Raw genomic sequence first — 15,078 nt, forward strand, 5'->3', positions numbered from 1 at the left:
TGTGAATGAGCCTCAGAGAGCCAGAAAAAAGCACCCAGTTCACATGTGGGGCGAGTTGGAAATCTACCGAGTTTACTTTCAAAGGATCTCAGCTTAATGTTAAGTGTGAAACAGGAAAACTGGTATTTTAAAAAAGTTTTTTTTTAAAAAAAAATGATCGTTAAAAAATGCCTGCTTTGTAACTCATGATTTGAAAATGACTTGTTTAGAAAGTAACATGGGCTTGGAGTATGGATGGCGGCTAACAGATTGAGGTTGAATCCTGACAAGACAGAAGTACTGTTTGTGGGGGACAGGAGGCAGGCAGGTGTGGAGGACTCCCTGGTCCTGAATGGGGTAACTGTGCCCCTGAAGGACCAGGTGTGCAGCCTGGGAGTCATCCTGGACTCACAGCTGTCCATGGAGGCGCAGGTCAATTCTGTGTCCAGGGCAGCTGTCTATCAGCTCCATCTGGTATGCAGGCTGAGACCCTACCTGCCTGCGGACTGTCTCGCCAGAGTGGTGCATGCTCTGGTTATCTCCCGCTTGGACTACTGCAATGCGCTCTACGTGAGGCTACCTCTGAAGGTGACCCAGAAACTACAACTAATCCAGAATGCGGCAGCTAGACTGGTGACTGGGAGCGGCCGCCGAGACCACATAACACCGGTCTTGAAAGATCTACATTGGCTCCCAGTACATTTCCAAGCACAGTTCAAAGTGTTGGTGCTGACCTTTAAAGCCCTAAATGGCCTCGGTCCAGTATACCTGAAGGAGCGTCTCCACCCCCATCGTTCTGCCCGGACACTGAGGTCCAGCACCGAGGGCCTTCTGGCGGTTCCCTCGTTGCGAGAAGCCAAGTTGCAGGGAACCAGGCAGAGGGCCTTCTCGGTAGCGGCGCCCGCCCTGTGGAACGCCCTCCCATCAGATGGCAAAGAGAAAAACAGCTACCAGATTTTTAGAAGACATCTGAAGGCAGCCCTGTTTAGGGAGGCTTTTAATGTTTAATAGATTATTTTATTTCATTTTTCTGTTGGAAGCCGCCCAGAGTGGCTGGGGAAACCCAGCCAGATGGGCGGGGTATAAATAATAAGTTGTTGTTGTTGTTGTTTAGTTACTGAATATATGGTATTCAATGTTCTTTCTAAAAAGCCCATTTTCTCCATGCTAATGATGTTTTTAAAATTCTGCCTTACTAAGACTGAGGTTATGTTTTGAAAGACAGTGAAAACTTGCTTCAGATTTATCTTGCACCATTCCCAAGCCTATGCAAGGCGCTGACAGCTTCCCTTCCACCGTATTACCTTTGTGTTTAACTACCTGCCTAACCATTTGCAGGTCCAAAATCTTAAGCTCTCCAACACAGGCAAAAACACACCAGACGCCATGTTAGTGGCCACCTGCCCCAAGCCTTCTAAATAAAGTAGTTTACAAAAATTAAAAAAATCTGACTTAAAGGGAAGCTAACCCTGCACCCTGCCAGTATCTACTAAGGTGTGAGTCAGTTTTGCCTGGAGTGAGAGAGAGAGAGAGCATTAAGCAAAGTGGAAAGGAGTTGCCGATTTTGATGTTCTGATGTGATTCTCACTTAGGAGGCTATGGACCGAGTACTCGAGTGCTTTTAGCTGCACCCTCTGGTGAGCTGAACTGACACACCTGCAAATAAATTGCACCACAGGTCTTCCTTTCTATAGCAGCAGTTCCCAACTGGTGATCTGTGGGTCCCAAGAGATCTGCATATCCCACCCAGGGGCTCCATTGTGCCATTTACATGAGTAAAACAACCATAGAGATACCAACATTTTCAAAAGTAGGGGGTCCATGGCTTGGCTTTTGATAAACAGGGAGTCTGCAGTACTTAGCTTATTGGGAACCACTGTTCTATAGCATTCCTAAGTCTAATAGCTAATTTCAGTTGTTTTTAATTTATAGTAACCTGAATCTACTGGACAGGATACAAAGGGCTGTACACCAAGCTTGTCCTCACCATGGCCTCTCAAACACCCCTTAGAGGGCATTTCTGATTACTGAGAAACCCCTTCAGATGAGCAGATAAGGCCCACTGAAAAAAAATAATAATAATAATAATAAAATTTATTATTACGGTCAAAGACGCCCACTGAAAAAATACAATTTCTGATGTGTGTAAGGGGCTCCTAAGTCTCAGCCAAAATGTAACATATTCAACAAAAGAAGGATTATTTGACCATATTCTTGAAATGGTTAACGCCGCAGTACAATTTCGGTGTAAAATGAGGACATGGGGTGCTCACCTGGGCATAAGGAGAAATAAAACTAGCGATGCACACCAAGCCAGCATCTGCAAACAACTTGGCAACCTCAGCAATCCGGCGGACATTTTCTTCCCTGTCTTCTGGTGAGAATCCTAGATTCTTATTCAGGCCTTGCCTGATGTTGTCACCATCCAGGGTATAGCATGGAATGCCATGGCACACTAGGTATTCCTCCAGTGCCATGCTAACTGTGGTCTTCCCAGCTCCAGACAAACCTACATTAGTTTTAAAGCAAAAACAAAACAAAAACAAAAAAGTACAGGATCCAGTCAATGAAAGTCAATAGATGGACTGACATTTAAAAATCATGCCTGGCTGATAATTAGGAGAGTGGAAACGCAGTATTTATCATGTTCATTCCAAAATAAACTACATGAATGGGATACACTTCCAAGTTTAGCATGCTTAGGACTCCACTTGTGGCCACACAACTCCTGCAGCTTTTAAGTATATGCCTGAAATCTGGGGGTGGGGGTGGGGGCTTAACATTCTTGAAATGTTGGGTTTAACATTCTTGAAATGTCACACGAGGCCCACTAAAATGTTACCCTCCCTCTTTCTATCTAGACAAATGGGTACTCATCTTGACACTTCCTATTTTTTTCAGAGTTCATCAGCAAAGCATCCACTCTTTAAGATAACATCAAGAAATCAGCTGCCTTGAAAAGCTGTGTACAGGATCTCCTACACAGGACAAAAGCACTCTGTGCAGCAAAATGAGAACAAACTGCATGCATCACCACATGGCAGAAGTGCTTGCATACATTTCACTCCATAGGCACGTGCCAGTTTGCCAGTGAGCAAAACTGCAAAAAAAATGCATGCATATGTGCCAATTTCATTTTTCCCTGTGCCAAAGGGCTGCCCATATGGGAAATTCATAAGCTTCTATCCAAATTTTCATTCTCTTAATGTAACTATCGTATTTTTCCGTGTATAAGACTAGGATGTTTCGTGGTGTTTTTTTTACCAAAAAATTAGGTTTAAAATTGGGGCTCGTCTTATACACGGGTAGCGCTGAGGGGTGTTTTCTTAATTTGGGGTCCCCCAAAATAGGGGGCGTCTTATACATGGGGGCATCTTATACATGGAAAAATACGGCAAGCCTTCCCTGTGTTCCCCAACTCTAGAATCTGTTGCTACTGTTTGAGAGGGAGCCTGTCTCCCTTGGGGATTTTATTTTATTTTATTTTACAGTGGTACCTCGGTTTACAAACACAATTGGTTCCGGAAGTCTGTACTTAACCTGAAGCGTACTTAACTTGAAGCGAACTTTCCCATTGAAAGTAATGGAAAGTGGATTAATCTGTTCCAGGCGGGTCTGCGGAGTACTCAACCTGAAGCGTACTTAACCCGAGGTATGAGTGTAATTGGTTCCGGAAGTCCGTACTTAACCTGAAGCGAACTTTCCCATTGAAAGTAATAGAAAGTGGATTAATCTGTTCCAGACAGGTCCGCGGAGTACTTAAACTGAAAATACTCAAACCGAGGCGTACTTAAACCGAGGTATGACTGCATTTGTATTCTCCACGAGGCTCAATGGGGTGTTAATGGTTCTTCTCCTCATTTTATCCTCACAACCACCCTGTGAGATAAATTAGGCTGAGAGACAAGTGACTGGCCCAAGATCACTGAGTGAGCTTCATGGCTGAGTGGGACTAGAACCCCTGTCTCCCAGGCATTAGCCCAACACTCTCTAACCACTATGCCACACTGGCTCTTCCGGACTGGATATGGTGCAAGGGATACAGATGGAGGGGGAAGCTGGTGGAAATCCCTGCCTCTCCAATTGAATGAGTAGTCTTCAATCCAAACTGTAAAGCAAAACTGCAATCACTTTATAATGGCAAGAGAGCAAACAACACACTAAAACAGAGCAAACTTATGGGGAGCAATATTGTACCTGTTAGCCAGACTGTGCAGCCCCGAAAGCCGCTTCTGGTCCCTACTACCTGACCCCTCTTATTGCGACTGACATGGTGGGCTTGGTAGGTGACGTTGGTCGCTCTCTGCATTCCCTGAAAGAAATAAACAAGTACAGTTCTTCACTTCCTTAAATAATCAATTTTCGACAATCCAGGTAACCTATTAAAGTGAACTGGCACAAACGAGAACTATTAACAGAACGCCGTGCGATCAATAAATAAACGTGGAGTTCAAGTATGTAAAATAGTGCAGCAGCACTATAAGATAATCTTCTTTGAATTACTTGAGTTTCAAAATGCTTTTACACTACTATCCAGACACTTATTGATACTGTCCATTGTTTCAGGCACTTCGCCATCACATTTTAAAGCCGTCAACAGTGAACTCTAGGCTCAATTGAACAAGCATAAATTGCACAGAGATTTGAATGCTTCTTCGTGATTTCTAGCAGGGCCACTAAAAAGGCACAAGATCCATTTCGATGCAAGGGACAACTAACCGTGTAGCCATGTTGGGATGGCTGCCTTCCACAGCTCCTTGTAGCAAAAAATTGTTAAGACTAGTGTTTGCCAAGGAGGTGCCTTCTTGATGTTGTTGGGGCTGCAGCTGGCAGGGGCTGATGGGAGTTGTAGTCCAAAACATCTGGAGGGCATCCACCTGGCGAAGGCTGGTTAAGACCAAGAAAGGGGCACAGGCAGTTCTGCCTTCCTCATAAGACAGGGTATTGAAAAGCACACCAGAGTTTTGTAGCATCCCAGGACCTATTTTGCACAACTTCCTGCTGATAAGGGTTCTAAGAAAGGAGGGGAGTAAACAGGCAGTTCAAAATTCAGCAGGGTGCTCTCAGATCACTCAAGAATCTGGCTGCTACTGCTCCAAGGATGACAAACTTAAACTCTTCTGGCTACAAAGATACTACCATGACCCCCTTTAGTTGGCAAAATTAACTATCCAACATCTATGCTTACTAAATAGTGTTTGTACTGTATAGCCCTAGGTCAAAGTGATTCATATGTATTATCTCACTATAATTCTTGCCAACAACCTGGTATGGTAGGTAAGAGTTATTTCCATATAGTGGATATAGGGCTGAGGCTAGAGATAGGCAAGCTACAAAGATTACCTAGCAAAAGCATGGCAGAGATCAGATTTAAACTGGGGAGCTCCTGATTCATAGTTGTTCCCCACTACACACACCAACTTCCTTCTTGGGCTCCCCATGGCTTCTGCAATATTTGTCTTGGGGGTATTGCCCTGTGCTGCAGTCAGAAATCCAGGTGTTAACTCCCAAATTAAAATTATGTGCACTTGGATCGGGCAGCTCTGAATGCCCACTCATGATTTTGCAATGAGTGGCATTTAAACAATTTAACTTCTTGAAAACAGAGTGCAGCCTTATACACTAACCACAAGCACAAGACAAAAATAAGAAGCTACAGGCAAAAATTTAGTTTCTTTTTAAAGCCACTCGGGTCTCTACCACATTTAATTTGCCTATGATCTATTTTACCCCACTTGGGATTCTTCTGACAATGGAATTATACTAGTCTTTCAAAAGAGGAACACATACAAACCTCAAGTCTATTCCTAACGATAAAAAGCAGAAGGATCTGGAGGTCATCACAATTAAATACGTTATTGCCTAACACAGTTCCACTCCTTACCATTGTACACATCCATTTACACAACCACAACGGTTTTTCCCTCCCCTATACCAGCCATGTCCTAGACCTAGACCTTCATTGACTAACAATGTGTTATGTAAATTATTACACCACCTCCACTTCCAAGCTAAATCCATTTAGGAAGTCAAGTCACAACAGCATACTCACACAATTTTATCTTTGCAAGTACCCTGCAAGGTAGGCTATGCTAAGAGGTAGCAGCGATCCAGTCAGATTCCTAGCTGAATCTCTCCAGTTCTTACTTGGAAGGCTGAATCACTACACAAACAATGACTGATAAAGATGGCTTGGAAAGCCCTGCCTGTTTTCAACGGAGCAAGATTTGAAAGTTGTTTCACAGGACCAAATCTCGTTATCTAAACAAGCTTCCAGGGATAGCCAACGTGGTATTTTCCAGATGGCTTGGACTCCCAACTCCCATCAACCCTAGCCAGCATGGCAATAACTCAGGAATCATGTTTAGCCTGCTGTAACTTAGTGTGGGGTCCTTAAAATAGTTATTTCCCTTCTCTGCACCCTGGCATCCCCAGAGGGCCACAAAGAATACCACCTTACTTGGGCATCTAAGTAGAACCATTAGTAGAACAGCTGTTAGCTCCCACCATATTTGCTTTATATTTATGCCTGTTTTTGAATACAAAAATGGATGTCATTTTAACTCAAGATGGCAGACTGAACCTTTCAAAATTGCACTGATTTTAGCCACTGACTTCAAATAACTGCATTTTTTTCCTTTTGCTTCTTAAAATTCCTGAGCAACGCTGGATATGAGGCTGCTACTTCAGAATACAGAGAAATATGACTCTATGGTAGCCTGACTAAAAGGCTGGAGATAAGAATGTGAACTCAGAATCCCCTTGGATCAAACTATACCAGTTACGCTATAACCAAGCAGAAAATACAGAGCATGATAAAAGATAGAATTAAAGTTTCTTCTAACTTCTGAACTATCAGCTTAGCTCAGTTGGTAGAGCATGACTTTGGGCTGTGGGTTCAAGACCCATGTGGGGCGAAAAGGGCGTTGGACTAGATGACCCTCGTGATCCCTTCCAATTCTACGATTCGATTCTGCTGCAGCAACAGCTAAGCCTGGAACCAGAAGTCTCTCTTTCTATTCTCCTGGCAGATAAACAATGTAGACTTTGTGGGACCTCTTCACCAGCTAACTCCAGTTGAAGTTCACTAGCACAGAACTTAGCAAGCATTTCTAGACCTTGCCTGTGAAATTGACACAGTAGTCTGAACTGCATCAGGATGGTGGCAGCAGAGAAATGAAGGTCAACCCAGGTTGCCCATTCAAGGAAGAGGAAAGAATACTTGGGCCTTGGGCTGTAACAAAAGGTCAAACCTAAAACATTTTAGGCATTTAAAATAACTTAACCCTAAACATCCCAACTTTCCACGGCACCTGCATCAACAAAGAACAGTTGACAGTTATGACACAAGAAACTCTGCTGACACTGCCCTAAAAAGTGAGGAATAACTGTCACATATACAACATGTACCAAATATACAATAGGCCTACAATTTTTCAGTTTCCTGCTGGCTGCTCACTTCTTAACATACAGGCACTGTGAACCTACAAAGGTAATCTAACCTCCAAACAGCAACAGCAGTTCAACAAATTGGCATTGTATTCAAAAACATTTAAGTAAAATCTTGCACTAACAGCTGACATAGGACCTTCCTTTGAGAAGCAAAAGTAGGAGATTATCTCCACAGCAACAAGAAAAGCGAGCAGATAATCTTCAAGTTTTGCTTTCCCGGACATAGGAACCATATCATGATAGTTAAAATACAGGGGATATAATAGTTTGCTTAAACAAAAACTGGAGAAGGTTCAGAAACTCAGTTGGCTACGCCTGCTGAGAATACTTACCTGGCTTGCCAAGCAGCAAGAAAGAACAGTTCTCTAGTCATAAGCACCCCATTGCTTTTCTCTCTCTTTTTTTAGAAAAGCCCCTTCTTGCTCAGCTATGTTTGGTAAGAATTGATAGAAACAGTCCATATTGAAACACAGAGAAATGGTCATTAGCTTCCTAGAAAGGGCAAGACATTCCAATACCACAAGGAGAGGTAGATTTTTCCACATTGGAAAGCCTTCTGTTTTGGTCCTGGGAAGAACAGGATAATGTAATTTGAGTGAAATATCCTATTTGCATCCTTGTGGAGAACAAGAAATTATCTTCTCTCAGTGATGTCTGTATTTGAAGAAATGTGGTCATCTTTGAAAAAACCTTAAAAAAGGACTTGCAATCAGTCTTCTGCTACATCTATTGCATATATATTATTTGAGAACAATATAGTTTATTTGCATATTTTAGGTTCTAGTATTGTCTATGCACTGTTATATCCAGTCAGACTATTGGTCCATTTAGCTCAGTGTTGTCTATGCTGATTGGCTGTGGCTTTCCAGGCAAATGCTATTCCCAGAAGATACCAGGGACCTTCTGCATTAGAGTCAGATGTTCTGTTACTGAGCTACAGTTCTTCTCTATTAGGATTTATATTTCCTTAGTACAGTGGTACCTCGGTTTAAGTACACAATTGGTTCCGGAAGTCTGTACTTAACCTGAAGCATACTTAACCTGAAGTGAACATTCCCATTGAAAGTAATGGAAAGTGGATTAATCCGTTCCAGACGGGTCCGTGGAGTACTCAACCTGAAGCGTATTTAACCCAAAGTATGAGTGCAATTGGTTCCGGAAGTCTGTACTTAACCTGAAGCATACTTAACCTGAAGCAAACTTTCCCGTTGAAAGTAATGGAAAGTGAATTAATCCGTTCCAGATGGGTCCGCGGAGTACTTAAACTGAAAGTACTCAAACCGAAGTGTACTTAAACCGAGGTATGACCGTATACCACAGACCAGATGTGAAAGTATGACACTAGCATTTTGAGAGGAGTGAGGAAGGCTGAAAAAAAATATATCCACCTCGGCAACACCACCCACCTAATCTATTCGCTGTAATCTGGACAGAACTCCAGTAATTTTTTTAGAACAGGCAATGCAGATACTTGCAGAAGATATAAAAATATCTAAGCAATCGTCATGTTCTATTTGGAACCTTGCTCCTGGCAGCTTTTGTACCAATCCAACGTCAAGGCCAATTAAACACCCCCTTCCTTGTTTTACTGAAACCAAACTGAACAGAAATCATCCATGCTAAGGTCACCTGCCCAGGTGCAGAGCGTTTAAACAAACCAGAACCACACATTTATCAAGAGAAGCATGATCCAAGGTTAGGCAAGGTTGTGCATACTGAAGAAATGTGCAACAAAACTCCACTTTTACCCTTAAAAACACATGTCTGCAATCCTATGCTGGGGGAAGAGAGAGAAATGGCTTCTCTGCTCCAAACTGTCCCGCACTTAAACATTTTGAGGGGATTCCCTACACACAGCAGCCTTTAAGGCTGGGTATATTCATCTGCCTGTAACAGGAGTTCTGTTCTTTAAGCGTCTTAGAAAACAGAAGGGAAACAGTTGGAATATCCCCACCTCCCAGCCCTATAAATATGAAAAAAGAAATTAGTCCAAAATTTAAAAAAATTAAAGAGAGGGAAGAATAATCACGTCTTGATTTAGGAAGCATCTGTGCAAACTTTTACTGAGCTGCTTTGGAAGTTGTGCCTCGGAATGTCAGTAACGTCCTTTTCAGATACAAGTAGGTAGCCGTGTTGGTCTGAGTCGAAACAAAATAAAAAAATCCTTCAGTAGCACCTTAAAGACCAACTAAGTTTTTATTTTGGTATGAAGTGTGCATGCACACGAAAGCTCATACCAAAATAAAAACTTAGTTGGTCTTTAAGGTGCTACTGAAGGATTTTTTTTGTCCTTTTCAGAATTAGCACCCTGAACTTTCCAGCTATGTTGGCTTTTCTCAAGCTAACTTATCTGCTGTCCATGTTTGTGCTTGGTTTACTCAGCAACAGGGTGCTCTACCATTGAGTACCAGAGTGCTTGGCAGCTCCTTATCTATAACAGTCATGCATTGCTAAAAAGGAGCAATGCCATTTATATTGATGTTATACAAAGTTACTGATTAGCGTGATAAAGTTACACTGCACCGTACTGGATACCCTTTAGTGTGGTATATGCACAACCAACCGTTCCTAGGAACCCTGTTGTTTTCATTTTCAAAGCCTACCAGGGAGTCCTCAAGGATAATATTGTTAAGTACAGTAGCAGTGAAACGGTCAAGAAGACATACTCGTCTTCTATTACTGATCTAGTCCTACAGGGAACAGCCAGAGAAGAGTGTTGGATCAGGTGTCTTCCATAAGCAACATTTTAAAGAGAGACTTATGCAACCTTGAAGACTAACAAATTTATTGTGGCCTCTGGCTCAAGGAAGCCACATTACCAGGTACATTAAGTGGTCAAAGTAAATAAGTAAGCTTATGAACTCACATGTATGCACACACACACACCCCTAGTGCAGAAAGACAAGAGAGCTGGAATTATTACTTTACAAGAAGGAAGAGAAATCATAAAAAGCTGTTATGATAGCCACACTTATCTGAAACTTTGAATAAAGGGCAATACATTACCATAAAAAACATAAAACCAGTCCTCTTGGATCAGATCAAAGGTCATCTTCTGGTGCTGCCCTGCCCCACAGATCAGCTGATTCGCAGGGCAAGGCAGCACCAAAAGAGACATGTCTTTTGGTGCCCCACAAACGAGCTAACTGGTGCAGCATTGCCTGCCAGCCAGATGAAAATGTTAGCCACCAAACCTGGCAACCAGACACCTCTCCACTTGCTTGCAAAGGGCCAGTTGCCTGTTGTGCAATGTGACTGGTGCCGGGTGAGTTTTGAATGCTGGGTGGAATAATTTGTTTCACTTGAGCTAAGAAAATTTACTTTAAAAAATTTTTTACAGAGACAGGGGCAGAACCAAGGTGTGACTTAGAGCAGGGGTGGGGAACTGAAGGGTGAAGCAGACCCCTACAGAAAGCAAGACCAAACCCTCCACTCCAGGCATCCCCAAACTTCGGCCCTCCAGATGTTTTGGACTACATTTCCCATCTTCCCCGACCACTGGTCCTGTTAGCTAGGGATCATGGGAGTTGTAGGCCAAAACATCTGGAGGGCCGCAGTTTGGGGATGCCTGCTCCACTCATTAGCTGGTTGCTGTTCTGCCAACTTGCTTCCTGCGGATGAAGCAGACCCCTCCCCCATGGGTCCACTTTCACAGGTGGGCAGAGCTACCCAACTATCAGTCTCCTGATGTCAACTAAGGGTGCCTTCTGCTGCTGCCCTCTGGGCAAAGCTGGCATGGCGGGGGTGAAATAAAGATCTGGCACCCCAGGCCAAAAGGGTTCCCCACCCTGAGCTTACAGCCTCTGATTTCCTGGTTTGTCACATGATGGACTATGAGATGTAACTGTGGCTTGTTCTTCATTTAGAGCTCATGGTTTGTCTGTAGGAGACAAATGACGAGTCTGGTTTCAAGGGTACTGTACAGTAAGTCAAAGCATGTCTCTGCCACAGATTGCAAGACAGTAGCAGGACCAGGGGAAGCAAGAAGTGGTCATGAACTTCTCTCTAGGAACCCACATGCTTATACTAAGTCAGTTCCCCAACACAGCACCCTTAGAGTCTTTTCCTAGCCCCCACAAAGCCTCCATCCAAATGCTCCCTTGGCCATTAGGTGATGGAAGTTGTTAACATTTTCTCCCTCAAAAAGTACATGGAGATGAAGGGAAAGTTGCAAGAGTGGCATTCTTTCCCACTTCCTCTGTGAATTATTTTGGGCTTTTCAAGGCTCAGGTCAATTCTGCTGGGTTCAAGTTCTACCCAGATTCCTTGAAAAAGTGAAGCACATGCACAGTCTCTGTTTCTGCCTTTTGGAGGGATGGAAACTGATCTGGTCAGGGGATAGGGAGCGACCAGGAGGAGTGGCACTGACAGCACTCACTCAAAAATCCATAAGTACCCACAGGCCTGAAAAGGTTGGCAATCCCTGTGCTAAGCCATGATTTGGCTACGGGTTATGTGAACTAAGAGCACTCCAGCTGCTCTTCTGGGCTACACGTTTTCATCAGGAACACTTTTCCTCTTAGCTAAAGTGCTGCTATGGGAGGCATATCAGAAGAAGCTATGGAACTCAAGCAGGAATCTGAGGTCAGTGTTAGTCAACGCTCATTTCAGACTTCATTCTGGCCTTAGAATCATAGAGTTGGAATGCAGGAATATGCAGATGTCCCAAACAGGGATCGAACCTGCAACTTTGGCCTTACCAGCGCCACGCTCTAACCAACTGAAGGCAGACCATCAAGGAATTTTAACCACCAATAACATGCTCTCTGCATCACCTCAATTGCCCAACTCCATCCTCCTTGACAGCCCTTTAGGAAAGGATATAGCAGAGTAGAAGAGCATCTATTTTGCAAGAAGGACGTCCCAGGTTCAATCCTCAGCATCTCCAGGAAGGGTTGGGTAAAACTTCCCCATCTGAAACCCTGGAGAGCTGTTGCCAGTCAGTGTAGACAATACTGAGGCAGATGGACCATGGGCTTGGTGGCACTGGGCAGTTCCTATGTTCACATGGCCAGATTCTAGGTCTCACAATCACAACACGCATCACAAGACTAGTCCTTTTTTCTAAACAGAATCTTTGACATGAAATAGGTAAAGGACGCCTTCTAAATTTCTACCTATTTTTTCTTCCATTTGAAAAATATCGTGATAAAGCTTTTAGAATCATGCATTAAGAAAGCAACACACCTCCCCCCCCTAACTACAGCTATTCATTATGCCATCAAAACCCACCACCTCTTTTCTAGCAAAGGCCTCTTTCCACCACTGCCCCCAGTAGTTTCCTAGCCTTTGGCCAGTACTGTAAATTGACCTGTTGGCACCTTTGGAAATAAAACCCAAGTTTGTTCATGCCTCCTTCCACAGTGCTCTCATTCAACAGGCAACCCACAAAGAACTTCAGTGTTGGGGCTGCCCAAGATTTATGAATGCTCACATTGTACTCTTGAGATCCCACTCCTTTCCTCCTCCAATAGACATGAAGAAAAAGGAGGAAAAAAGAGAAGGGGGAAATGATGCTGAATGAGGTTACATGCTCCTCTGCATCACAGTTATGCTTGCCACCCACAACTTTTAAAGCAAACAAGGCACTAGAAGGCCACTCTTAGCAACGGAGAACTGGTATATTTAATCTCATTCACAAAGACAGGCTATACCAGAGATATTTGCAGCAAGGAGAGCAAAGAGATGAATTGCCTTCCCCCCTTTTGCTCCCTCAAAGCAAAAAATAAAAATAAAAATGCAGACACGTCAGTGAAATCTATTGAAATGCGATCCTCCTGCCGAGCGAGCAAGGCTTCGTATCCCAAGCAGCCTCCACCCACTTCCCAAGCCTGCCCCATCTTGTGCAAACGCAAAGAGAGAGGCGCTACAAGCCACTGCGCTCACCCCACTCGAGCCTCCGGCAGCCAGCAGCAAAAACCACCACTCCAAAAGGTTGCTCGAGCAAAGCCGCATCCCGGCAGGAACGAAAGGGCGGCATCCCTCTGCCCCTTCCTCTTTTCTCTTTTGACTGTTTTCTTCATTGGGAAGGGGCCACCTTCCTCCCACCAGGTGCGCTATTTTGCCAAACTGCAGCTAGCTAAAAAGATTTAAAAAAAAAAAACAGACTTACCCAACTCTGCACTTTGTTGCTCAGCTTGACTTTTTTGCAGTGGCTCGCGGGCAAATCCATTTGCAAGAGAGCCCGGGACGCCGGGGATGTTGGCAGAGGAGGAGGAGGAGGAGGTGGTGGTGCGGGGGGCAGAGGCAAGGCGCGCGCGCGCTGAGAGCTAGGATTCGGCGCCGGGCCTGAAGGCGGGGAGTTGGGGCGGGGAGGGGAGGATGCTGCTGCTGCTTGCTTGGAGATGCCGGCTTGGCGCTGGGAGGCTCTTGCCCGAGCTGCGCGCGCGCGCGCCTGCGCCCGCCTGGCTGGCTGGCTGGTGAAACGGAGACGCGTGGAGAGTAGGTGGGGCGCGAGCCAAGGAGGAGAAGGGACCGAAAGGGGAGGAGTGGCCGGGCAGAGAGAGAGAAAGCGAGCTCTGGCCACGCGCACGGGGGCGCGCTCCCAGTTTTCTTCCAGGACGCGCAACTCTTGACTGCCACGCCGCACAGCGCTTGCCTCTCCGCGTGCGCGCGCCTTCCCTGATGCGGGAGAAGACGAGGGCGGAGGCGAGAAATGCGCGAGGCGGGGGAGGGCGGCGTCTAAGACGGCTCCGGCCTATGAAAGGGAAGGAGGAGGAGGAGCAACGGATGGGGACCAGTGCTTCCGGGTTTGCCCCTCTAGCCTGGCTGGCGCTGTTCTCTTTTGCCTGCTAGTGGAAGAAGAGGCGGAGGCGGGAGGAAGGTAGTTGAGCATCCTCTGTTGCATTTATATCTCACCCTTACAGTTCTTAATAGCCTTCAAAATATAATCTGTATTGCACACACACGCACACGCACCCTACACAGCTAGACAGTAGAGGACCATGCAATGCAGGGAGGTGGGGTCGGTTGTACCACAGCTGCTCCCTGGGAGGTGGAGCGGGCTGACGCAGTGCCGGATTTACGTATAAATTAAACAAGCGGGCTGACGCACTCTCTTGGGGGGCCCCAAAAAAATTAAGTTAAAAAAACTGTACATTTCCAAAATACAAGATAAAAAAACAAAATAAAACCTACATACAGCAGCAGTGGCAAATGGCCTTAAGATACCTGTTAGGTCCATAAATTCCTGCCATATACAGTGAGAGAGAAAAGTATTTGATCCGCTGCTCAATTTGCCCGTTTGCCCTCTGACGAAGAAATGACCAGTCCATAATTTTAATGATAGGTTTATTGTAGCTGTGAGAGACAGAATAACAACAGGAAAAAACCCAGAAGACAAAAGTCAGAGATTGATGTGCATTATAATGAGTGAAATAAGTATTCGATCCCTTATCAACCAGCCAGATATCTTCACATGTACAGGCCCGTCTGCAGTTTGCCAATGCACATCTAAATGACCCAGTGGAGAACTGGGTGAAAATGTTGTGGTCAGATGAGACCAAAATCAAGCTATTTGGCATCAGCTCAACTCTCCATGTTTGGAGGAGGAGGAATTCTGCCTACAACCCCAAGAACACCACCCCCACTGTCAAACATGGAGGGGGACATATTATGCTTAGGGGGTGTTTTTCTGCTAAGGGGACA

At 44.7% G+C, this 15,078-nt stretch overlaps 1 protein-coding gene across 3 annotated transcripts in view; it reads right to left on the minus strand.

Moving 5' to 3' along the window:
* Positions 1-14,014, minus strand: part of PAPSS1 (3'-phosphoadenosine 5'-phosphosulfate synthase 1) — a 51,085-nt gene extending 37,071 nt beyond the window's left edge. The window contains exons 1-3 of one of the 3 annotated variants that reach the window (XM_035112135.2): positions 13,544-14,014; positions 4,177-4,291; positions 2,253-2,488 (exon numbers count right to left, since the gene is read on the minus strand). In XM_035112135.2, coding sequence (XP_034968026.2) covers positions 2,253-2,488; positions 4,177-4,291; positions 13,544-13,603 — 411 coding nt within the window. In that variant the 5' untranslated portion in view covers positions 13,604-14,014. Of the gene's footprint in view, positions 1-2,252; positions 2,489-4,176; positions 4,292-4,698; positions 9,619-13,317; positions 13,497-13,543 lie in introns of those variants that run through there. The other 2 variants (XM_035112134.2, XM_060278490.1) reach the window with 2 other exon arrangements.
* Positions 14,015-15,078: the final 1,064 nt, after the last annotated feature.

Source organism: Zootoca vivipara, chromosome 9, assembly GCF_963506605.1.
Source record: "Zootoca vivipara chromosome 9, rZooViv1.1, whole genome shotgun sequence".
Classification (NCBI taxonomy): Eukaryota; Metazoa; Chordata; class Lepidosauria; order Squamata; family Lacertidae; genus Zootoca; species Zootoca vivipara.